The following is a 23,315-nucleotide window of genomic DNA, read 5'->3' as shown; positions in this document are numbered from 1 at the left end:
GACTTGCCCTGGCCAGTATGAACTCAATGTCCCCCCCCACCCCATTCTGCCCAGCCCTAAAACAAAAAATGCATTTTTGGAGAACTGCACTTTCCCTGTAGGAAAGATGAAACATGAAAATTCTCTGGGAGTTGTTGGGGCCAACTGTTTCGGGATAAACTTGAAGCAATTTATGTGAAAATATTATTCATAGTCTTTATACTCACATCTCCAGAAACACTAAAAAAGAGAATACAGTACATTTTTCTTAAAATGAATTCAGTATTTATTTTATTATACTTTGTACCAATAAACTACATACAATATAAACATTCATAGATGGATATGACACCTGAATAATTAATGTGATGCTACTTCAGCAAACAATGGCCTCTGACATTCAGCAAATCTGAACTGACAACAAAGGAATTGTATGGTCCATCCCCTGTTCATCTAACTGTATAACCTAGTACAATAACACATAGTGTATGCATTCATACCTACTGTAGATGCACATAAACAAGAAGCTGAATAGGGCAAGGAGCCAAATACAATGAAAAGACTGCAGCAAATAGGGGGAGGCACATAATAACAAGGCCCGAGAGTTGATTATGCAAATACCCCAGCTGCAAAGGAACAATAACACGGGAAACTCAAAGACAAACCATAACATGGATAACTATTGTTTTGCATTTGCATATTTGCTTGACAACTATAACCTGCTCATCATGCCCATCTTGTTCAGAACAATGTACTTGCATTCATAAAGTGATGCACATGTCAGTAAATAGCACAGTGCATTGTCTCAGATGAAATAAAAACAGTGCTGCCAGCAGTGACTATTAAGCCCATTCCCATTCTTATAAAGTCCTTTACAGCTGGGAAACTATTAATCTATTTATGGAAAAATGTAGAAAAGTACATTGTACAAAAAAAGGTCTTTTATATATAGACTGAATTCCCATTGTCTAAATTTAAAGATAAAAATCCCTCAAGATAAATATAATAAGCACCATATACAGTAGAGCATAAACCTAATGAAAATGTACATTGTTAAATAAAAAACCTGAATGTAAGATGAATTGTAAGTCATGATGTAAGGAAGTATACAAATTTTTATACTATCTTGAAAAAATACCTCCAAAATTAATTAAATTCAATATTCGTTAATTCAATTTGAATTATGCATTTTGATTTGCAGATCTTTTTATCTGACCCATTTTTTTTTACAGTAGTAATACAATAATGTTGCTTGTTTTAGCTGTCAAAACACCCAAGTCTCTATTTTCTGTGAGACTGTAATGAAACTGACAATGTTTTTACTGAGATAGTTGAAACTCTAAGTCCCTGAGTCAGACGTCTGCAGAGTTATAATATACTCACAATTTACATTAAACTCATGGTAGCATCCTTTTTAACTCAATAGCTAACAAATGACCATTTTACAGCTCGGTTAAGTTTTCCATCTTCATTCTCTCTTCTTTCAAAATATTTATTTAGATATATATAAATATTTATTTTCACTTACTTATCTTCCAGGTGGTGGATTTAGGGGTTCCCCCAGAAGTTGCACCATGGATCCAGTGCTTTCTTCCTGTGTGCTTAACTCTCCATCCTAGTTTATCTTCTACTGAGCGTATTTATATGCAGAGCTTTGTGCACATAACAACCAGATAGACAGTCTCATGACCTCACTATCTGTTTCTTTAACCAGTAGTGTGGCCTCACTGGTCCTGATGGACACACAGCACCCCCAGCAAGAAGGACGGCGCTAGCCCTCTGCATATGGTCTATGCCTTGGTGTCAAGTGCTCCATTTCTACAACAATATCACGTGGACGCAGACCTTTGCTGAGCTCCATCACGCGTGGGACCACGGTAGACCAACGATCTGGAAGGTGATGGAAAAAGGGTAGAGTCCATACATGCGAGTGTGTCTATGTTTGTGGTCTACATGCATAGATATACAGTATGTTTGCCAGTGCATATGTGCGGGAGCACGGTCATAATCTCACCTCTTCTCAAGCCTCTGACAGTTTGCTGGACTTCGCTGGTATTGAAGGTCTCATTCTTGCCTGGATCCTCATTGATTATTCCCAGGTTTTGATTCCAGTGGCACCAGTTGACCTCATCTACCCTAACATGACAACCAGGGCAGTTGCAATGATCATTTTCAGATGTGCTGGTGCTTTTGATATAAATTTACTTCAAGAGTGATGAAAGGTACCTGAAGCACCGCCGCCGATCAGGGGTACCATCCCAGTTCTTCCCCACAGTAACCATCTCACCAACTTGGAACGACTTGCGTAGGCAGACTGGAAAGGAGCGCTCAATGTCCAGAATTGTCGTAGCCCACTTTACCATGTGTCAATTTAACACATTGAACAAGTGCATTAGAACTATTAGTAACGGATTTGTTGCTCATATGATGAATTTGAGGATTACAAAGGATGGTTAAGGCCTCAGTCATCATGGCAGCACTAAATGAGGCTTCTTAAAAGAAAAAACCTCTATTTTCCGATTGTTAGGAGTAAAACCAAGTGATGGGTAGCAGAATCTTTTAAATTGACTCAGTATTGAGCAAGCAACTGTCCTCCAACTGATGCGTGTCAAGCTGCGATGTAATCCTTAAGGGCAATAGCACTCGCCAAGTAAGGCACATTAAAAGAGTTATTTTTTAGCACCAACAGGCTCAGAATATTAAAAGAGGAGTCTAAAGAGCCTTAGCCATGACAACAATTACGGAGTATTATATATCTATAGCTACACATAGGTATCAATGAATTTCTAACCCATAGCAGAAGGCTCTCCAACCCTACGAGGAATGAGTCATTGTTGCAAGATAACAGTTGAAGAATTAGTTAGAAAATGTAAAAAAAGTCCCATCACTGCACTGTCTGACTTTACTGGGATTTTCTTTTCATAATGGAAGGTGTTTTCAGACACCTCTCATAACATTGAGCCCATTGGTGTCATACAAGTTCTCTGTTAATAGATGTTATTTGCAATAACATCTACTAACGGAGAACTTGTATGACACGTGTGCTATTGCCTTGTATGACACGTGTGCTATTTCCTTTGGGGCAATACCACACATGCTATTGCCCAAAAGGATTACATTGCAGTTTGGTGCGCAGCACTTGGCTGGTGCGAGATTGCTAAATACTGAATCACTTTAAAGACTCTGCTTCCCCAAGATGGGGATCACCGGTTCGAATCCCCATGTATTCCGGCTTGGCGTGGCATCCCTACAGACACAATTGGCCGTGTCTGCGGGTGGGAAGCCAGATGTGGGTGTGTGTCCTGATCACTGCATTAGCACCTCCTCTGGTTGGTCGGGGCGCCTGTTCAGGGGGGTGGGGGAACTGGGGGAATAGTGTGATCCTCCCATGTGCTACGTCCCCCTGGTGAAACTCCTCACTGTCAGGTGAAAAGAAGCGGCTGGCAACTCCACATGCATTAGAGGAGGCATGTGGTAGTCTGCAGCCCTCCCCGGACCGGCAGAGGGGGTGGAGCAGCGACCGGGATGGCTCAGAAGAGTGGGGTAATTGGCCAGATACAATTGGGGAGAAAATGGGGGGGGGGGGACGATTCTGCTCCCCATCATTTGGTTTGTCTCCTAACAACAGGGAAACAGGGCTTAGTATTAAAACAAAAACAAAAACAAAAACGTCGTTTCCCTTTAAACTCTATGATGGTTACATTGACTTTTACAATACTATATCCCCTATACAGTCACTGTAAGCTCACCTGAAGCTTCCAGATCTTCTTGCTCTGCTTTGAAACCTGTCCCACCGTCTCCCCCATCAGTGCAATCAACATGTTGAGCAGCAGCACAAAGGTGAGGATAATGTAGGTGACCAGAAGAATTAGGAAGACCGCAGGGTACCGGGCACTGTGGATCATGTCCAGTTCTCCCATTCCAATAGTCAGCTTGAAAAGGTCCAACAGAAAGGTGCTGAAGGTGTCTGGGTCCCTGCACTTGGGGTAGGTGGGGCAGTCCCCCTTACAGTCTGTGCCCGGTGGAGGACACACTGTCAGCAGTGATACCAGGGCTGGGGGACACAAGTGGATAAAGGCATAAGGGAGGGCTATGCTTTCTAAGAGGTTGGGTAATAAGGAGATACTTCCATGACCGTGGACTTACCTGATGCATATCCAATCATGAAGAGCACATACACAAGCAGAAACCTGAAAAGGTCTTTGAAAAGAATCTGAGAACAAAGCAAAAAAATAAATAAAAATGTTGCTACACCATGTTTAAAACTGGTGTTTTCTTGCACTTTTATATTTGCTCTTGCTTCAGGACCTTACTTTCTGTATCATGATGCTGTAGGTGCCAGTCAGCTTCAGGCCTCTGGTGAAATAGAGTGTGTTCATCCACCCCAAAACAAGTGCAAACACCATCACAGACACATAAGCCTCGATGCCAGACAGATAGAGAGCAGCAGTGACTATCACAAGCACAGAGTAAATGAAGCTGGGGAGGAGAGAGACATGGTACAGGAGAATATTGTGTTTGGCAGATCAACAGGATGTTGGCATCAAACACACACTGATTATGACTTAAATAAACATGATTCAGAGATGTGCCCGACAACCTCTGCTTTTTGTTTGGATCGTGGGTTTAATTAAAGATGTACACTATAAAACTTGCTGGAGAGAGGAGGCTGTGGAATTAATTAGATGACTCAATTAAGAGGATTTCAAATTAGCCTCGGGTAAAAGTCATTGAGATCTATGGCAGAGGTGAAGCGGTGGAAGTGAGGTTGGAGACTTACTAGAGCAGTTGAAAGGAACCATCAATAAATAAAGAGTTCACCCCAGGGCACTTCTTCAGGAAGAGGTCCTTAATCTACAAAGAGACACGAGAAGCATTCACACCATGCCCACAGTATCACTTCAGATCTGAGTTAGATGCAACAGATTGGGAGACTACAGTGAAGCCGTAGAGCCCACAGACTCACATTGGTGAGGAAAAAGAAAATTCCCGATGCAAGGGTGACAATCTCGCCTCCCATACGCAGGTAGTCAGTGGATTTTGTATAGGGGTATGGGGGCTGGGTGGGGAGACAAGAGTTGAAACTTTATTTGTCACATTCAGTTCAGTTCCAACTTTACTGTCCTCTGGAGGAATTACAGATTGTAGATAAGGTTAATAATTAAAGCACACACTGAAATTGAATAATAAATCACAACAAACGCAATAGTAAAACAATTAAAAAACATGAGATACAAGCCCAGTAAAGCACAAGACAAATCTTGACAACAAACACCACATAAAAAGAACATTTGATTAAGCCAGACAGGGAGTCAATAACTCAAAGACAATTGGCGGTCAATGCAAAAAAACAAAACACCTACAGAGGAACTTCATTTCACGGGAAATTATGGCAAATACAATCCACGTACAATACTCTGCATCAGTACATACAGTGCTTTTTGAATTAAATTACAGGGATTGTGATGAAGTAAGTCACTGTTTTACCTCACATTTGTCTTCAAATCTAGACTTACTGAGTGACTTAAAGAGCTTAACAAAAGGGATGACGACTCTGGCATCTTACCCAGCAAATGCCCCATCGCTACCACAGTTCAAACATTAATACACAGTGTGTATATTGAATGAATGAATATGTTATCTTGAACAAGCTGTTGTGCACAGACAGATTCATTGAGTTGTTTTTTGTTTTTTGATTTCCCCCCCTTTTTCTCCCCAATTGTATCCGACGAATTACCCTATTTTCCGAGCTGTCCCTGTCGCTGCTCCACCCCCTCTGCCGATCCGGGGGGGGGGGGCTGCAGACTACCACATGCCTCCCCCAATACATGTGGCGTCGCCAGCCATTTCTTTCACCAGACAGTGAGGAGTTTCACCAGGGGGCGTAGCACGTGGGAGGGTCACGCTATTCCCCCCAGTTCCCCCTCCCCTCGAACAGGCGCCCCGACTGACCAGAGGAGGCGCTAGTGCAGCGACCAGGACACATACCCACCTCCGGTATCCCACCCGCAGACACGGCCAATTGTGTCTGTAGGATGCCTGACCAGGCTGGAGGTAACATGGGTATTTGAACCAGCAATCCCCGTGTTGGAAGGCAACGGAATAGACCGCCATGCCACCCGGACGACCTAGAGTCATTGAGTTTTGATCATATATACTGATCATTAGCCGGTGGAATACAGACGCTATGTTAAGTGGTCCAGTATCATCAGTAATTCTGCACCCACCGTTCCCTGTGCTGGGTGGTAGTAAGCCACCAGGGTGAAGATGATCATGGTGATGAGGTAAGAGACGACGCTGATGTAGAAGGTGACGGCAGCGAATTTCTGCCACTTGGCCCTGAGCAGCTCATTGATAGGCTCTACTGCCAGCATCTCATGACGATTCTGACAATATAAACAGAGAATACCGTTCAAACATCAAAATTATACCAACACATTCTCATACATATTAACTTAATTCCTCCAATTCACCTCATTGCGGCTGTTGTAGACAAGGATTTCCAGCACAGACACCTCCTCTCCACAGGTATCCAGAGATGACAGATCATAAAGGGAGGAGTACACGGGACCGTATGCCCAGTCCTTAAACTTGCGAGACAGGTGGCGGGCTTCTTCGTCTTTGATCTCTCGCCGGATAATGTGTTGAAAAACCTGGTGGTCATGGTAAAGTAGGCTGAACATTCAGTTGCACACAGTGATATACTGGCAGATGGACATGTGAACCTCCCTAGTATGGTCACCTGGCATGCATGTACTTCTTACCCCTATCTTTCCTAACTTGGCAGCCATCATCAGAGGCGACATGCCATCATTGTTGAGCACAGTCTCCAGGTTGCAGTCGGGGTACAGCTTGACGCACTTGGTCAGCAGTAAATCATACATCTTCGTAAGGAAGCGGGTGTTGTCCCGAGTGTTGTCTGCAATGTGCACCAGGGCGTGCAGCACCGTATTACCACGGGAATCCTGACGCCGCAGGTCGGCTTTCTTGTGGGAGTTCTCGGTCAGGTAGTGCACCATGTCAGGCTGGTTTGTGCATGCTGCCAGCGAGAGAGGCAGCTCACCTACAGGCAGACACAAAGCGCTCAATCCATAGTACATTCAAAAGACACCCTCAGAAACACACATTTCAGATTGAAATTAGGCAGATCAACAAGAGGGGTTGATTAGGAGCTATACCAGGAATCAATGTGTTGTTGTATTTTTTTTTTCAAAGCGCACTAAACATGGATCAAAGATGTGACTTAAATCCCTGCTATGAAAAGAGCACAATTAGCAGTTGTATGAAGGAGGGGCCCAATGGGGCCAGAGTGCCAAAAGCAGCTGCTGAAAAGGAGCCGTTGCCATGGGTGACAGATTACTTTGTCACCTCACATAGAAACGCTCCTCTTCATGGATTTGCACGGGTGCATGCACAGCGTTAGCGTGAGTCTAAATCCCATTAGCCATCAGCTCTGCCAGGTTCCTGTTCACCTCACTGCAAAGCTCCGAAGCAAATTACTCACACTGTGCCCGGACACGCTGGGATTTGTGAATGACGACCATGCTAAGTGCAAATGGAAATCATCTCCTCTTTGATGAGCGTGGAATATAATGCATGAATGTAATCAAATAATAATAATTCTTAAAATTAGGTTTGGTTAAAAAAAAAGTTTAAAAATTGAGTATATGATATTCTATATCTATCTGTCCTGATTTTCCTGTGTTCTTGGCTTGTATTGCCCAAATCCCATGTCAACACCACCGCCGCAAGGTGGTTCAAACTGAAATAACAGGAAGTCGCTGGGGCAGCGGGGCAATGACTGAGGTGGGGGTGTTGTCAGCAGAGGGCAGTATGGGACTGTAGTTAAAGGCAGCATTTTCCTCTCGGTCTGTGAGGTCAGTGAATGTAAGGCCTTTATCCCTCCTAATGGTTACCTTTTTCCAACGACAGCAACACGGACACCTTTCACTACGTTCAAATGCACCTCTCGACCCGATGACATCACTATCTCCTTTCTTGTCTTCCTGGAAAACTTCATAAAGCGGACTCTCAGATTACATTTCAAACCGCCTCTGTAAGGTAGAGTTCACCATTGGACCTCTTACAGTATCCTGACTATATCTGACCATCCCAAACCTGCCACGTACAAAAAATAAAAAACAAAAGCCAAGGGGTGGGGTCTAATGTCAATTCATCTTTCTCGGGTAACAGAGGTCACTTTGCCAGAAACTTTTAGCACAAATTGTTTTTTTAACCCCTTCACCTTGGCAACTACTTTAATTACACTTTTAATGTGTCAAAAAAAAATACTGTGTCAGTCTTGTGACACAAGAAGATCCACTCTGTCTCAATGGTGTGTGAGAGGAAATCTGAGCCGGCAGAGGCATTACATCACTCCATTGGCAAACAGAAACCCCAAGAAAAACCACAAACACACTGCATCATTAAAAACTTGTGAGACACGGAATACACAGTTTTCCAGAACTCGCCTGCACTGTTTTCATTACCAGCAAAACATTACAAAACAGAGAGCATGCTAAAAATAGACACGTAGAGCCACAATGAGCTCTCCTGTTTGTAGACTCGATTCCACTGAAAGTCAAAGTTCAAAGTCCCTCACCGAAGTAGAAGTAGCCACCTTCGTCCCGGGGCTGGAAGAAGCGTCCCCTGGCCTGAGCGTGAACGTCGGCTTCCTTCTCCACCAGCAGCGCCACATACTGCTTACAGCGCCGCTCTATAGCGATGTGCAGGGCTGTCTGACCTGACAAAACAGAACCCATGTTATGGATTAGCCCAAATAAATGGCGCGTAAATTCTTCATCATCAAGGAAATGAGGCATTTGTTGCCCTCTGCTTACAAATGAGGCAAGAAGGAGTGCCAGTGTAACTTTCCACTGTCTTATTAGTGTTGCATTCATCAAAGTGGAAATCCCTTGCAAAGAGGCATACGGGGGCTGCACAATGTTTACAGGCAATGTGTGATCAAACACAAAGCACAGTCATGGTCTAGAAAAACATTCACAAGTGCCCAACAAGTCTGTTTTTTTTGGGGTTTTTTTTGGAATCCATAGCATTTCACCTTTTCAGATACTGATGTCCAATCAAGAGATTAAGCGGAGCGCTCTCATCAAGATGTGCCATTGATTTAACTCACAGAGATTACATTCCTGTTGGATGAAGGGTAAAACCCTACAGAAAACGCTCTTCCATACTTATGCTGAACAAAAATGTACATTTCTGAGAGGAAAATACAGAAAAACAGATCTGTTTTCAGACTGGCTGCCATACATTTTTTTAAAATACAGTTTTGAATGGTTGTTATGGGCCCTAGGGTCACTAAGCTTACTCTTACCTGTAACAGATCAGTAAGTGGCAGATAGATGCTTTTTTTTTTGGAAAATGTGAAGAAAATAATTATCACAGACTCCAATACCGAAGAAAGAATGTTTTCTTGTGACAAATATCTTTTTTAAAATGGAGAAAACGCTTGGTGGGCTCTCTGACAAATATCAGCGTTGGAATTAAGTATAATCGACAGACTCCTGGATCTGTTCAGTTGTGGGGTTGTAAATATTCAGGGCACACATTTCATAAACACATCTATATTTACACATTCAATTCAATTCAAATCAAATCAATGTATTGTCATTAATAACAATGTGCAGGTACATGTTAAAACTGAAATAAGGGCTGCGGCTTTGCTAAAGAGTGCAAGACAGACAGACAAACACAGCAAACACAGTATAAGATATACACACATGAAGACCAAAAGCTAAAAATAAGTTAAAAAAGAGCACAAATACAAAATCTTTAAAAATATCCACAGACATTCAGTGGGTAGCCAGGTTCAGGTGGGTAACAGCTTGGGGAAAGAAGCTGTTTTTGAGCCTGGTAGTGTGGGCTCTGATGCTCCTGTAGTGCCTCCCAGAGCGCAGGGGGGAGAACAGTCCATGGTTGGGGTGGGTGGGATCTCTGCTGATGCTGAGACCCCTTCGAAGGCAGCGTTTGTGATAAATGTCTTTTATGGCTGGGAGCTGGGTACTGGTGTTATGCTGGGCCACCTTGACGACCCGCTGCAGAGCGTTCTGGTCTACTGATGTGCAGTTGCCGTACCACACTGAGATGCAGCTGGTCAGGATGCTCTCTATGGTGCAGTGGTAGAAGTTGGTGATAATTTTGGGGGCTAGACGGGCACTCCTCAGCCTCCTCAGGAAATGCAGGGATTGTTGGGCCTTTTTCACAAGGGCCTGGGTGTTTGATGTCCAGGAAAGTTCCTCATTGATGTGGACTCCAAGGAATTTAAAGCTGGAGACATGCTCCACTTCCACCCCACTGAAGTGTATGGGGGAGTGGCTGCAGCTTCTAGACCTTCTGAAGTCCACAATCAGCTCCTTCATCTTCTGCACACTGAGAACAAGATTGTTGGTAGTGCACCATGATGTGAGGTGCTGAATCTCATCCCTGTAGGCCATCTCATCATTGTTGGTGATACGGCCAATAACTGTGGTGTCATCCGCAAACTTAACTATTACATTTGAAGGATGAGTTGGCAGGCAATCGTGGATAAAGAGGGAGAAAAGGAGGGGGCTCAGAACACAGCCTTGAGGGGTACCTGTGCTGAGGGTCAGGGTGGAGGAGGTGCGGTCACCTAACCTAACAGACTGAGGTCTGTTGGTCAGGAAGTTCAGGGCCCAGTTACAGAGGGAGGGGTTGAGGCCAAGGGAACAGCATCCGGATGTATCTGTGTTGTATGGAGGTTTAGCGAATGTCCAGCCAGGATGACTATCTTTTGCATGCATAGACCCGTAGTTACTTTTCTTATTTTATCCTGCCATTTTCATCTCTCACACATGCTCACTCATATTTCCCCTTGCTGTCATTGTCTGGGGATGTTAACTGAGCTATCAGCTAATCACACCACCACCCGTGTTCTCATCTATCCAATAGCACAGCAACACACCTGCATGGTTAGCCTATCATCTTGCTGTAGTTTTTTTTAAATATGTTTTTCTCTCCAGCTCTAGGCATTTGTGCTGCTGTTATATGCACCCCTCCATCTCCCCATCACTGCCTAGTCCTCGCAGATCATAAGTTTAATCTCATTATCAGTCTAATTAGCTTTATGGGGCAGCACGGTGGCCCAGTGGTTAGCACTGTTGCCTCACAGCAAGAAGGTCCTCAGTTCGAACCCCAGGCCATCCCAGGTCCCTTCTGTGTGGAGTTTGCATGTTCTCCCCATGTCTACGTGGGTTTCCTCTGGGTGCGCCTGTTTCCTCCCACCATCAAAGACATGTATGTTAGGGTTAATACTCCAGTCTGTGCCCCTGACCAAGGAGGTGGAAAGAAGAACTGGAATATCTGTCTATCATCTCAGCAGAAGTCATCAGCCACCACCACCTGGACTCCATGGGGCTATATATTATGCTGCTGCTCCTCAATCAAAAACATCTCCTTGTTGAGTCTAAGCATCAGTTTTTTTTTCTTCTGCCCTTTTTCTCCCCAGTTGTACTTGGCCAATTAGCCCACTCTTCTGAGCTATCCCGGTTGTTGCTCCACCCCCTCTGCCAATCCGGGGAGGGCTGCAGCCTACCACATGCCTCCTCTGATACATGTGGAGTCGCCAGCCGCTTCTTTTCACCTGACAGTGAGGAGTTTCACCAGGGGGATGTAGTGTGTGGGAGGATCACGCTATTCCCCCAAGTTCCCCCTCCCCCCTGAACAGGCACCCTGACCAACCAGGTTGGTAGGCAACAGAATAGACTGCCACGCCACCCGGACGTCCGCCAAAGACTTTCTTGACATGTATTCATTCCCACTAAATCATCTGTTATAATAAATTTTTTTTATCATTATGTCATTCACTATGTCTCTCCTGATTGAGATACATTGGGGGCCTGTGTCTGAACCAGTAAAGCAGCAAGCATATGGCAACTTCTGATTGCTCAGCAAATGCCTTCGATTTAAACACAGAGCTGAATGGTGGATGAGGCACTAGTGAATATTTTAAATCTCATTGTCAAATTCAAATCAAGCCTTTATTTTTGAGTCAATGACTACACCTCAAATGAGTTTTATATAACTGATGAGCAGTATTACAGAGGTTTATGTCCATACCTCTGTAGTAGACATCTCTGAAGGGCGTGTTGATGAACTCTCTGAGGTTCCCAGTCTGCTCTGCTACGTCCAACAGCAATGGGATGGTGTCATTCTTACCACTGTAAAGGTTCAGCAGAGCCTTGGGCAGGCATGTCTTACCAGTGGACGGCTCTGGTGGGAAAATAAAGTAAGAATTGAATGTAGTTGATCTTTTCAACTGATGATTCGGGGAATATTGGTGATTTAGTGCTGCATCCTGTGATGTATTACTCCCTCTTGTGTTTCTGTAGAGGTGCAGCAAAAGAAACCATAAGGAGAAAGAATACAGATGTACAGTTGCTTAGACCTGAAATCTCCTGAATGTCCGGCATATTGTTCAGACATAATTGCATGCAAAAGAAAACTAGTTATTTTGAGTTTGTGCTATTTAGTGTTAGTGTTTGTGAAGAGGAATAAGACAGGGGGCAAGTCACCCCAATGTCTGCTACTTAGTATATTTAGTTTGTAGGGTTTTTTTAAGTACCCTTCTAGGCACAAGAGCTGAATTGGGGCCTTGAACAGACCGCAGTTTGCTGTGATTTCTCTCCGCTCCCTGTTATTTGCCCCACAAAGCTTCCCAGACACCCTTGCACAGGCAGGAAGTTGTGCTCGAACCCACCCCTGGCAGGACAAAAACTCTGACATCACAACAGTTTCCTCCTTTTTATGTCCTCTGAGCCAACTACAGCCGAGGACAGCGAGCGGGGAATATTCAAAGGTCAAAGGTAAAGTAGCCAGTAGATATGCCAAATGTTTGTTAAAGGAAAAGAAGAAGATATGTTTTGATAACCACAAATTAAAGAAAAGGGGAAAAAACTAGCAAGGAAATGAAAGAAAGCAAAATACCTAGTTATTTTCCCAATAAACAAGCATGGAAAAAGATACTCTTAATGTGTGTCTTACTATCTACTTCCTGTACTTGCCTGTTCTCTCCTCCATGACGACCCAAATCTCTTGCTATATTCTCGCTGTCTCATCCTCCTGACTTTTCAATGCTTGCTTGTGAAAGCGGATAGGCAAAATCCCAGAGCACCAGAAGACAGGAGACCGTTGGTATGAGTTGAAACCTTTTGCTTCTATAACCTCACCTTTGAACTCTTCATCAGTCAGCCTCTTTTGGTGACTCTGCAAATACTCCAATAGGCCTTCGAGGGCCCCCGGGTCTGCCCGCGACACACAATCAAAAAGGAGAGAGCGGTTGAATATTTTCAGCACCTTTGGTGGATCCGTGCCTGAACCCTCATCACAGGATGTCTCAGTCTTACTATGAAGATACAGAAACATAAAATCTTATGTCTCACTTCTGTTGTGTATGCCAAACCGTGTATGCCATCTTTGGGTTCCCATTTCATGTGACAGATAGCTGCAGCATAAATTGAAAATTGTATTCCACAACACATTACAGAACGAGTTGGCTTGAGACAGACAAACCACCTAAAAGTGAAGTGACGACCAACACCCAGGACCAAAGCGCTCGCATAAATACCCTTACTGTGCAAGGGACAGGTAAAGCAGCCAGGAACAGGCAGCAGCCTAAATATTACCTCAACACTGATGGAAGGAACAACAACACCCTCTCTGTTGCATCAATGAATGGACTTAAGAGGGACTGCCTGGTATGTACATATGTGTGTGTGTGTGTGTGTGTGTGTGTGTGTGTGTGTGTGTGTGTGTGTGTGTGTGTGTGTGTGTGTGTGTGTGTGTGTGTGTGTGTGTGTGTGTGTGTGTGTGTGTGTGTGCGTGCATACTTCCACATGGGACACACCTCGGTCTACACAGTAGCAGTTATTTGAGGTTTTCGTTTTCATGAGTAGCATTTTCCAAGCTAAGATTGTTTTCAGAAGAAATTTCAAATATATTCACAGTTAAAACAGGAAATAAGGGTCCGATCCAAGAAGCCTAAAGAAACCCTGCTCTTGCTACAACCTGGATGCTCACATTGGCTGAAACCAAAATGATATTTAGTCCCACATCTCACCCTCTCAGGAGCTTCTTCCTGCGTCGTTTCTGATTGGTGTTGTTTCTGTAGGTACCATAGTCAAAGAGGGAGTCCATCGGTGCTTTCTTGGGGCCGGGCACAACAGGGGACTCATATATGGTAGACTCCAGTAGGTCCATAGGGCTGGAGATGCCCTTCTTAAATGCATCCTGGAATTTCATACGCAGGTTTTGCCTGCTGTCCCCAGGCTGGCCGGGCTGAGCCAGCTCTGCAGCCGCATCCTGAGGTGCATCCTGCGCCGACAGGGAGCCATCCTCGCTCTCAAACAGGTCAGAGAGCTGAGACAGAGGGAAGGCGGCATCGTTCTCTGGCTGTCCACCTGCTCCCTCCCCTGAATCTATGGAGATGGTAGGAATCATGGAAGGAACTGAAGAAAGGGTGTTCGCCTTGCTCAGAGCTACATGGCACCTTCTCAAAAGAGTGGCTGCAGAACGGCCCTGGGACAACAACAAAAAACACCAAGTGAGCCCAATTTTTATAGTAATTTAGTTTGAGTTTTGGCAAAATTTGAAAAAAGAAAAGGTAGCAATTCCAGTCTTATTAAACATGATAGAACATCAGCGATAATGTGAATGCCTAGGAAATGACCATAAACTCAACAACAGTCGGCCTACAGCGTTGCTCACAGTGGATCTATTTTCATCATCAAGCATTTCCAATTTTCTCTTAGCCCGTAGGAGACATTGCAAAGAGACAAAATAATATTTTATTAGGACCCTTGAGATATCTTGAGTTATTTTGAAGTGCTTATTTAGGCGTTAGAAATACTCATTTTCAGCTACAACTGGGTGAATAATAAGTGGGTGGTAGTGTTCATGGTTTTCTCTATGGCCAAACGGTGATGGAGAGCCATTTGTGAACTCCATTAAAACACTATAAAAGGAAACAATTTCACCAAAGTGAAATAGCACCTCAACAATAAAGAGTCAGAGAAGGTCCTGGGTATTTCCACTCGGAGTTTAAAGTAGAATTTAAAGCACATTTTTGACATTTAATGCAGATATACCTCATTCATCCCTTATATAACACTGAAGTGCTAAATTCCTCTTCAGGGGATTCTGGAAATGACTGAGGAGCATGTGGGTGTCCTACGGAAACAAGAAAGATTTACCATGACTTGAGAACTTCTCAGAGCAAACATTAAGATTAAAATCTCACATTACATAATAACTGATAGTGGTACACAGACAAAACCTTTGTTGGTCTGGAAAGACACATAAAGTTCTCTATCCTTCGTGATCTGAGCTCTCTGGAAACCCCAATAAAGGAAAGATGCCAAAACTAACCCTGCGTCTGTTAGTCTGTTAAGATGCCAGGTCATCGGGATATACCACATCAACTGTACACCTTTACACACACACACACACACACACGCACACGCGTGCACACACACTGTATATCATCATTGTGAAAATAACGGGATTCAATTAAATGATGCACGGTGACTGTACAACATTGTTTGATATGTGTGCTTCATGAGCTGTGGACTCTCTCTTACGATTAGCTAATGATGCTCACACATACATTCAGCTATGCTTGCCTGGTCTACAGAGTAAGGTAGCAACAAGTAGGCCTGGTGGACACAGGGTCCAGCTAAGATGACAGAGACATGACTCATAACCCTCTCTAACAAACGGGATTATCATGCCTTTACACTCCAATAGACATTTGATAGTTTAAAAAAAAAGACACAGGAACAATGAGTCTTCCCCGAGTAAACTACCTCTCTGTGCTGAAACAGACCAGCAATGACTGAATGAGTCATTCAGTTTTGTAAAAAGTGTGAACTTGTAAATTTGTGATTCTTACCGGATGAGGGAAAAATAAAAGGAGATGTCTGAAAGATTCGTATGTGCTGAAGTCACACAATGTCTATGAGAATGGTGAGGTACTTAAAATGGCTTGACAGTGTTTCCTCAGAGACGTGCCTGGTGACTTCCTCTTCTAATCTGAGATGTGACATTAACCAGACCACCAGAGGATGGAGGGTGTCCTTGGAAACAAACGGCTGTGGGAAATTGGATTTGGCCCAGAAATGTGATCGAATGTTAAATTTGAGGAATCTGAGATGGTCTTTGTCAATGAGAACAGTATAAACTGTAATACCAGTCAAAATTGTTTTCAGCCTCTTGTGGTGGTTGACGTGTGAAACAGTTATTCAGCTCCATCCCGTCGTTGTAGCCACTTTTCCCGAAACATTACACACATAAATTCCCAAAACTGTACATCCCTAAACACCTGAACAGGTTTTTCAGCAGACTGGTGAAGATATGTGATAAGAAAGGATAGGCTGTAAACAGTTACAAATACAAACCATCAAAAATAATGCAGTTGTACAACATGGGTTTTCCGTGTCAGGATTAGTACAGCGCGTCTTTCATAACTCCCAATTCACCTCCACTGATTCATTCACGGCAGTGATGAGAGCGAACAAAACGTTTCCTTCATCACACAAATGACATTAAAAGGCTTGTTTTGTACAGATTAGATTTGCCACTTACCTCGACCTGATCAACGACTATTCATCTCTGGAGGTGGACGGCTCTAAGGATTATTGTGGATGCCATAGGAAAAAAAAGTTTCTCGAAAATAAACTTTGTTCTACTTTGCTGAGTCTCCAGTTTAGCTGGCTCTCCCTGTGTGATGTCACTTTGGACGGACGCCTGCGGTGCCTTCGAACGACGGCCCCGTTTACCGCCCACCTCAACCGAGCCGAGGGTGGGACAAACCGGCCGCCTTATATCGCGGAACCGCGGGAAAATCCACATGAGTTTTGTGCAACTGGCTGGTGTGCAGTTGGTCAGATGACAAGTTTGTGGACGTGAAAGTAAAGTCTGACAAGCTTCAGTGAAAATTGTCCCTTTTCGGAGGCAGCGAAATGAAGGAGAACGGCGCCCCCAGGTGGACGCAGCAGGCCACTGGAGGCGCCGACTCAGCGCGAGCAAGAAAGAAAGATGCCTATAAGGACCATGTGGGACTTTGTGGACAATGAATTAGGGACTAATAAACACGTAATATATGTTGAAGCACAGTTTCAAAACAATAGTCATATTTTAGTGATGGATGGACACAGTTAAATGAGTTAAATGTACATATTTTTATTGGAAAGAAAGCTTCACATCAGTTCAAAATACAGGATATTTAAATATGTTGCACTCTACACACTTCCACATAATGTATGTGCTGCACAGTAACTTCCACAAGGAACAGTAGTACACCCACTTAGAAAGGTCAGGGTTTTGTCTGCATGTCAGCATCATCAAGCATGCACAATGTCCAATCTGCCCAATAAACCCAAAACAGCATCCTTCACACAATAGTGATAAAGAGTTAAAGAAAATACAGTCAATGTTATGTATGCACCTGAGAAGACGGTGGACAGAAGATAAAACCTCAAATTTCGTGATAAATTGTTTTTGAAATAAAAAAAATTAATTAAAACATATGAAACAGCTGCTTCTCCTTTCACACACACAAAGAGAAAGGATGTCTTCTCCTTCCTCTTTTTCTGTGTGTGAATGGTGTCATGCGAGCCTCCCTTGTGTGCACGTGCAGTCGGTTGTCCACCCAGGTCTCTGTGGTGACGGTGGTCGCCACTTGGACGCTGCCTGCCATTCCCCTCATCACATTTTATTTTTGTAAATCCTTTTTTTTTTTTACACGATGACGCTGGTCGCGTGGCTTGGGTCCTGGACTGTTCCAATGGCGTCTGGACACTGGTTGGCATCCTGCGCATCATATTCTTCATAAATTTTATAAGTCCATTATAATTCTGTTATCCTCTTTCAATGTTGTACTGTGTAAATTGCGTAAACACAACATCTATTGCACGCTGTCCGTCTTGGGAGAGAGATCCCTCCTCTGTTGCTCTCCCTGAGGTTTCTCCCTATTTTTTCTCCCTGTTAAGGTGTTTTTTTTTAGGGAGTTGTTCCTTATCCGATGAGAGGGTCTAAGGACAGGATGTTGTGTTGCTGTTAAGCCCACTGAGGCAAATTTGTAATTTGTGATATTGGGCTATACAAATAAAATTGATTTGATTTTGATTTGATTTGCTTAACATGGGCGAAGAAAGTTAAGTCTGAAGTTTGGTTAGATCTTATGAAGTCAAAAGGCAGAACAGGCTTTCAATGTCAGTAGAAATTTGGTTTAGATGGGTCTGCCTGGTTGAATCGAGGTAACATACAGTATAAAAATGTGTCAAGGCAGAAAAGTCAAGCTGTCTCGACTGTGCTCTGCACCACTAAATTAAGGCACAAGTAGGTGACCAACATTATAAGACACTTGTTGTACTTCCTCTGAAACAACACTTCTAACTTCAAGTGAAATGCTTTGCGTGCTTTTCGATACTCAGAAGACGTCACATGCTAAAGTTCGAATAAATAAGTCAAGAAGTCCTCAGTGTGGATGACTCCCGGCTATGGCTTGTACCCCATGCTATTCTCATTTACACACGCACAGCTAGCATCACCTCACCTAACTGGCTTACTTCTTTAAAAAAGCCACATTGGCTTTCCAGTGAAAACATATTTCAGAAAACAAAAAGATTTTGAAAGTGAACACTCAGTAATTACCCATGTTACTTACCTATTCTTTCTTATATCATAAATAAATATGAATGCAATCTCGCATATAAATTATTTTTTTTTGCTTCCAGAATATGATCACATCAGAGAAGAAGGCCATAACCCTTAAAAAGTGAATCTATGATACAACAGATTTTCAAGTATTTCAAGAGATAGATTTCAGATTTGTGTAATTACCAGTTAGCTTTATCAAATTCCCAGTAACTAACACCTAAATAGCTCCCACTAACAGGGAGTTTTAGGCCTGATGCTGGCTTCCCCAAAACATTAGTTGCCTAAGTGGTGTTTTGATTCTGTATACAACTCTGTTAGAAGGCATTTGTTATTAGAAAAAACAAAAAAGAAGTCTTATACTGTAATGTCCCTGTTGTAAAGAAACAAGAATCCATAAAGCGCGGAGCTACCAACTTTGAAGCTACATCTGCTATCAAGTGCTCGGCTGTGGGAATGGCGTATATGGAAATCAAGCAAAGGCACACAGGTGAATAAAAACGCACAATTTCACATGTAACAACAATGAATCAGGGATACTCCCGCAATAAGTTACTGACGGAGCTGAGGGTAACTGTGTTGAGATTGATACTGGGTGTAAATTACCGTTTAAACAAGGCGCATCACGGGAGGAATGGGAAGCAAGCCGAGGTCACACTGTGTAGTCAAGCTCAGCATTCATCTTAGTATACATGTCATAGATAGCGTCAACTGTAGCAGAGAAATTGACAAGGAATTTTCTGACTTTCTCTAAGCATTCCTCCTCCTTGACCTCCCGTCCTTTGGACAGGGCCTTCAGGAAGTCTGACTTGTAGGGAGCAGCAAAAACAGCCGCCTATAGAGACAAATACAAGCATTATGTTCAATATTTGTGAGTTTGCACCCAGTACCACGATTAAATATTCTGCTCTTGTTGTTGCATTTCTAAATTGAGAACAAAGACTGCACCACCAAACTTTTAACATACCTATTGGTCATCTAACTTGTCAACAAAGACGTGATGCCTAACAACTCCTCACCTGAAAGAGCTTCTGAACCAGCCAGCCATGGTACCTCCGCAGAGCCATCTCATAAGCTTTGGTGGCATTGACTCGGATAAGGTTGGGATTTTGCTCGTCCTTCTCTCCATCCACCAGACTCTGGAGTAAGATTTGGATAAACCGTAGACCCCTGGTTGATGAAAATTAAGAAAAAAGTTTGAAAGACACCATACCTTGTTCAGAAGAACACACATATCACTACAAGGAACCAAATCCCAACCGGACATCTCCCACCTCTTCAGCCACATAAGTGCCAGGGTGGCTCCAACCTTGGGCCACTGTGCTCCATACATTTCCTTCTCCCCTTCCAGAATCTGCTGCAGTGTCTTGAACCTACTCGGGTTGCTGTCATAAACTGCCTTGATTTTCTAAAGGTGACAACAACAACAACACAATATAACTTAATATTATAATGTGAAAGACTTTTGCAGTGCGGTGCCGATTTGCACTTAGTCACACGAAAGTGTTGCTTTACTTACTGTGATGTTTCCTGATATATCAGCCTTGATAGGAGCAAATACCGTAGACCCGAGGCAGTCTGAGGACAGATGTTTAAACACAATGTTAATCTGAAAGCTGCAAGGAAAATCCTACTTACAGTACTGTGTACCATTTGCCAAAACTATTTATGAGAGAATTTCAGCAATCTTTACAATGCCATAAAGCTCTTTAGCATGGTGACCAATTTTCACAAGCAGTGAAATTTAATATACGGAAAATTACCATGACAGGTCTTTTTTTTTATTTGTGGGAAGCATAAGCAAATACTGTCATTTTCATGTCAAACACATTAGAGAATAAAGAAGATACACATGCAAATTAGGCGAGACCAACTGAAACTCACAATCAGTCTGTGAATCTCACAGTAACAAAAATACTTTAATTATTAAACTAGCTAGACAGTCTGGGAGGTTGTTTTTTTTAAAGATCCACTAGAACTCATTAAAATTTCAGTAACTCTAACTTTCCCAACAAGTGCATTGCAGCTCACAGAGCTACTACTTCATTGGGAGAGTGTCCCTTTAAATACCAGTCTTCGCTTTTTCCCAATTTGGCATACAAGGATTGGCAATGGCATACTTATTAATGGCCGTTCAGTTTTAGTATTTAGTGATGCGGTCATGGGTGACAACGGACATGTTGTGTCTCGAGTACTCATGGTGGAGTGGACACACTGAGCACATCTGACAGATTTCAGACCCTGTGTAAAGTAGCAGAAACCGGTCACGACAAAGTGTTGGCTTTTGTGCTGATTTGGCGGCAACATATCAAGTTTCAGTCAACCTCATCTGGTGGTGCAATGGCTGCCCCTTTATAATGTTTACAGTGCATGCCCCTACTATTTACAGGTAAACGACCTGCACAATGGCCCTTTTTCTGTCTTATTCTCTGCTGTTTTTACACATGTGCCAAGCACACACACGTTGAACCATTGATAAAAACAAGCAGTGCATCTAGAAACTCCAGGCAACATAGTGTTAAACAAATACAGATTCCTGTCAAACACCAAATGTGTGCCTTTTTTTTTACACTAAAATTAGTAGCTAACCCCTGAGCAAGAATAATTGGTGTGTTCCTACATCCACACTATACTTGAGTACTTAAAGGCAACACTGGGAACAAAGGGAAATATAGGTTTATATCGCGATCAAACTTGTTTGCTCCCCAGGGTTTCACGTGGCAGATTCAATAGCGGACCTTTGCCATATTAATACAGAATGAAGCCACACAAAGATGCCCTGGTGCACAATGCCACCCGTGAATGGGCAAGGGGAACTCAACACCGTACTAATCAATTTTCACAACTTAAAATCCAGGGCAGTGAATTAAATTATGCATGCAATAGGATTGTGGACTGCTTGATGAAGAGAAATACGATCCAAAAAAAGATTATCATTTGTAGAGACAATATACTTTAATGAGGCTTGACAAAGGTTTTAGACAAATCATCTCACGTAGGTCATCACAGCCGAACAGATCACGTGTAAAGCAACAAAAAACAAAACAAAACAAAAAACAGCTATAATGTAAAAGTCGACGAAGTGACAGCACACCATTCTCATGTTAAAGCCTGCGTCCATTTCCTTTGGTTATCGCAGCGTAGGAATTAGATGAATTAGTCGAATTCATTGTATCAGTCGGAGCTAAACCCAGCCTGTAGCACAGTCCATCATATTACCTTACAGAGCAGATCTTGAGCTGTACAATAGCAAGTTTATAACTCAATCGCCGGTGATCACGCTCAGTTCATGACCACTAAAGTAATAATTTTAGTATTTAGAAGATTTCCCCTTCCTCCATACACGTAAACATCTGGGGAGGGAGGTCGCTTTCGCTATCATTTGATCATTTCTGAAAACGCGAAGAACTTCCGCTCACTAAATGTCACGGGTTAATCTCCTATTTACAACATATTGGTGGTGGTGGTGGGAGAAGAAAATGTTATGCCGGACAAACAATCCACTCACCGAAGAAGGGCGGTAGGTACGACACAGCCTCCAGAAATGGTCGCGTTTCCACTTGCCTGTCAGCAGGAAGCTGTCTGAACTGGTGCTCGATGAGGAGAGCCATCTTGTGCCTAGTACGCTGCTTTCTGCCTCTGAAATATTGGCGACGACCGCCACCGCCAAAGCAAGATTATACTGACTCCCGGAAAAAAAGACAGCGCTTCTGCCCGAATGTGTGTGCGCCATAACCACCCACATACGCATGTACGCGTAAATACACACGCACGCCACACGCGTGCGCGCACGCACTGGCTACGTTGCATGTCACCTACATTGAGACCGCGCAGTCAAGGGTTTATTGCGAGGTTTATGAAAGCGCAGATGAACGGGTCGGCACCTCATGGCATTCTCATGCTGTTTCTACATTTACTTTTACTTTTACATGATGCTATTGTTTTTTATAAGCCTGCTACCTGCATATATTTTGAAACTTTTTTTAACGCAGCCGCCAACGGCAACACACCAAAAAAGCATAAAAAAGTAGGAAATAGTAACAAAATAAAACAAGTTTCGAAAGAAATATATTTGTTCTTAGGAATCTGGATGTACGGAGGTATTGTGGAGTTAGAAAACAACGAGACAGGAGACGTGAGAGTAGACGTAGTCGAGGTAGTTTACTAGCTCCAACTTTTCATGTCATACATTCGACAACGACACTGAACTCTGAACCGGAAGTGCATTATCTCTCAGGTGAATGTCTCTAGTTATATAGATGTGGGTCACCACACAGGCCCCCCCCAGAATTCACCTACACAAAACAATGCAAAACAGCAAAAGCGCAAGTCATGAACATAAAAATAGACTCTACAACAGAACAGTCAATGACATAGTGCAAAGTCACGGGGAAAACAGGTGACGAGTCGGGGGGCGGACCCTGCGGCCATAACGGCTGCGCTTCACAGGAGGGGAAACGGATGGGGCCAAAACCCGGGCCATAGGCGGGGCCGAAGCAGGAACAGAGGCAGGTGCCGGGGCCGACCTAGGAGGGCGTCCCCGCCGCGGGGGTAGGGCCAATTGCATTGGCTCCCCAATGTCCAAGTGAGCGGGCTTGAGACGGTCTATAGCGACCCGCTCCGGCCTGCCCCCCATGTCCACCACA

At 43.4% G+C, this 23,315-nt stretch overlaps 2 protein-coding genes across 4 annotated transcripts; both read right to left on the bottom strand.

The window, feature by feature from the left end:
• Positions 1–288: 288 nt before the first annotated feature.
• On the bottom strand, positions 289–16,776 carry trpv4 (transient receptor potential cation channel, subfamily V, member 4). Of its 2 annotated transcripts, XM_056275550.1 has the most exons (17): positions 16,597–16,776; positions 15,102–15,183; positions 14,075–14,532; positions 13,185–13,360; positions 12,076–12,228; positions 8,582–8,722; positions 6,744–7,042; positions 6,453–6,632; positions 6,207–6,365; positions 4,946–5,038; positions 4,760–4,833; positions 4,293–4,458; positions 4,126–4,192; positions 3,729–4,033; positions 2,206–2,333; positions 1,994–2,115; positions 289–1,869 (listed from the first exon to the last, which is right to left on the bottom strand). In XM_056275550.1, exons 2-17 carry the CDS (start codon positions 15,108–15,110, stop codon positions 1,751–1,753), a joined length of 2,649 nt encoding a protein of 882 aa, XP_056131525.1. In that variant the 5' UTR covers positions 15,111–15,183; positions 16,597–16,776; the 3' UTR covers positions 289–1,750. The 2 variants fall into 2 exon arrangements, with proteins under 2 accessions (XP_056131525.1, XP_056131526.1); XM_056275551.1 differs by lacking the exon at positions 4,946–5,038.
• A 403-nt stretch (positions 16,777–17,179) lies between these two features.
• Positions 17,180–22,413, bottom strand: gltpa (glycolipid transfer protein a). Of its 2 annotated transcripts, XM_056286892.1 has the most exons (6): positions 22,178–22,413; positions 20,189–20,247; positions 19,944–20,077; positions 19,689–19,839; positions 19,276–19,504; positions 17,180–17,823 (listed from the first exon to the last, which is right to left on the bottom strand). In XM_056286892.1, exons 1-5 carry the CDS (start codon positions 22,278–22,280, stop codon positions 19,322–19,324), a joined length of 630 nt encoding a protein of 209 aa, XP_056142867.1. In that variant the 5' UTR covers positions 22,281–22,413; the 3' UTR covers positions 17,180–17,823; positions 19,276–19,321. The 2 variants fall into 2 exon arrangements, with proteins under 2 accessions (XP_056142867.1, XP_056142859.1); XM_056286884.1 differs by having other exon boundaries at positions 17,180–19,504.
• Positions 22,414–23,315: the final 902 nt, after the last annotated feature.

The sequence above is a fragment of the Lampris incognitus genome, chromosome 1 (genome assembly GCF_029633865.1).
Source record: "Lampris incognitus isolate fLamInc1 chromosome 1, fLamInc1.hap2, whole genome shotgun sequence".
In the NCBI taxonomy this organism is placed as follows: domain Eukaryota; kingdom Metazoa; phylum Chordata; class Actinopteri; order Lampriformes; family Lampridae; genus Lampris; species Lampris incognitus.
This window is presented reverse-complemented; position numbering and strand designations above follow the sequence as displayed.

What these genes read in the sequence shown, in the direction of transcription:
- trpv4 (XM_056275550.1), bottom strand. An exon ending in CAGAGATGTCTACTACAGAG is followed by an intron (nt 8,723 to 12,075) that starts GTATGGACATAA and finishes CTGTTTTGTCAG; the next exon opens with GTCAGACAGCCCTGCACATC. An exon ending in AGGTGGCTACTTCTACTTCG is followed by an intron (nt 7,043 to 8,581) that starts GTGAGGGACTTT and finishes GTCTGCCTGTAG; the next exon opens with GTGAGCTGCCTCTCTCGCTG.
- gltpa (XM_056286884.1), bottom strand. Translation starts at nt 22,280, where the DNA reads ATGGCTCTCCTCATCGAGCACCAGTTCAGACAGCTTCCTGCTGACAGG. An exon ending in GTACCTACCGCCCTTCTTCG is followed by an intron (nt 20,248 to 22,177) that starts GTGAGTGGATTG and finishes ATCTGTCCTCAG; the next exon opens with ACTGCCTCGGGTCTACGGTA. An exon ending in ATATATCAGGAAACATCACA is followed by an intron (nt 20,078 to 20,188) that starts GTAAGTAAAGCA and finishes TGTCACCTTTAG; the next exon opens with AAAATCAAGGCAGTTTATGA.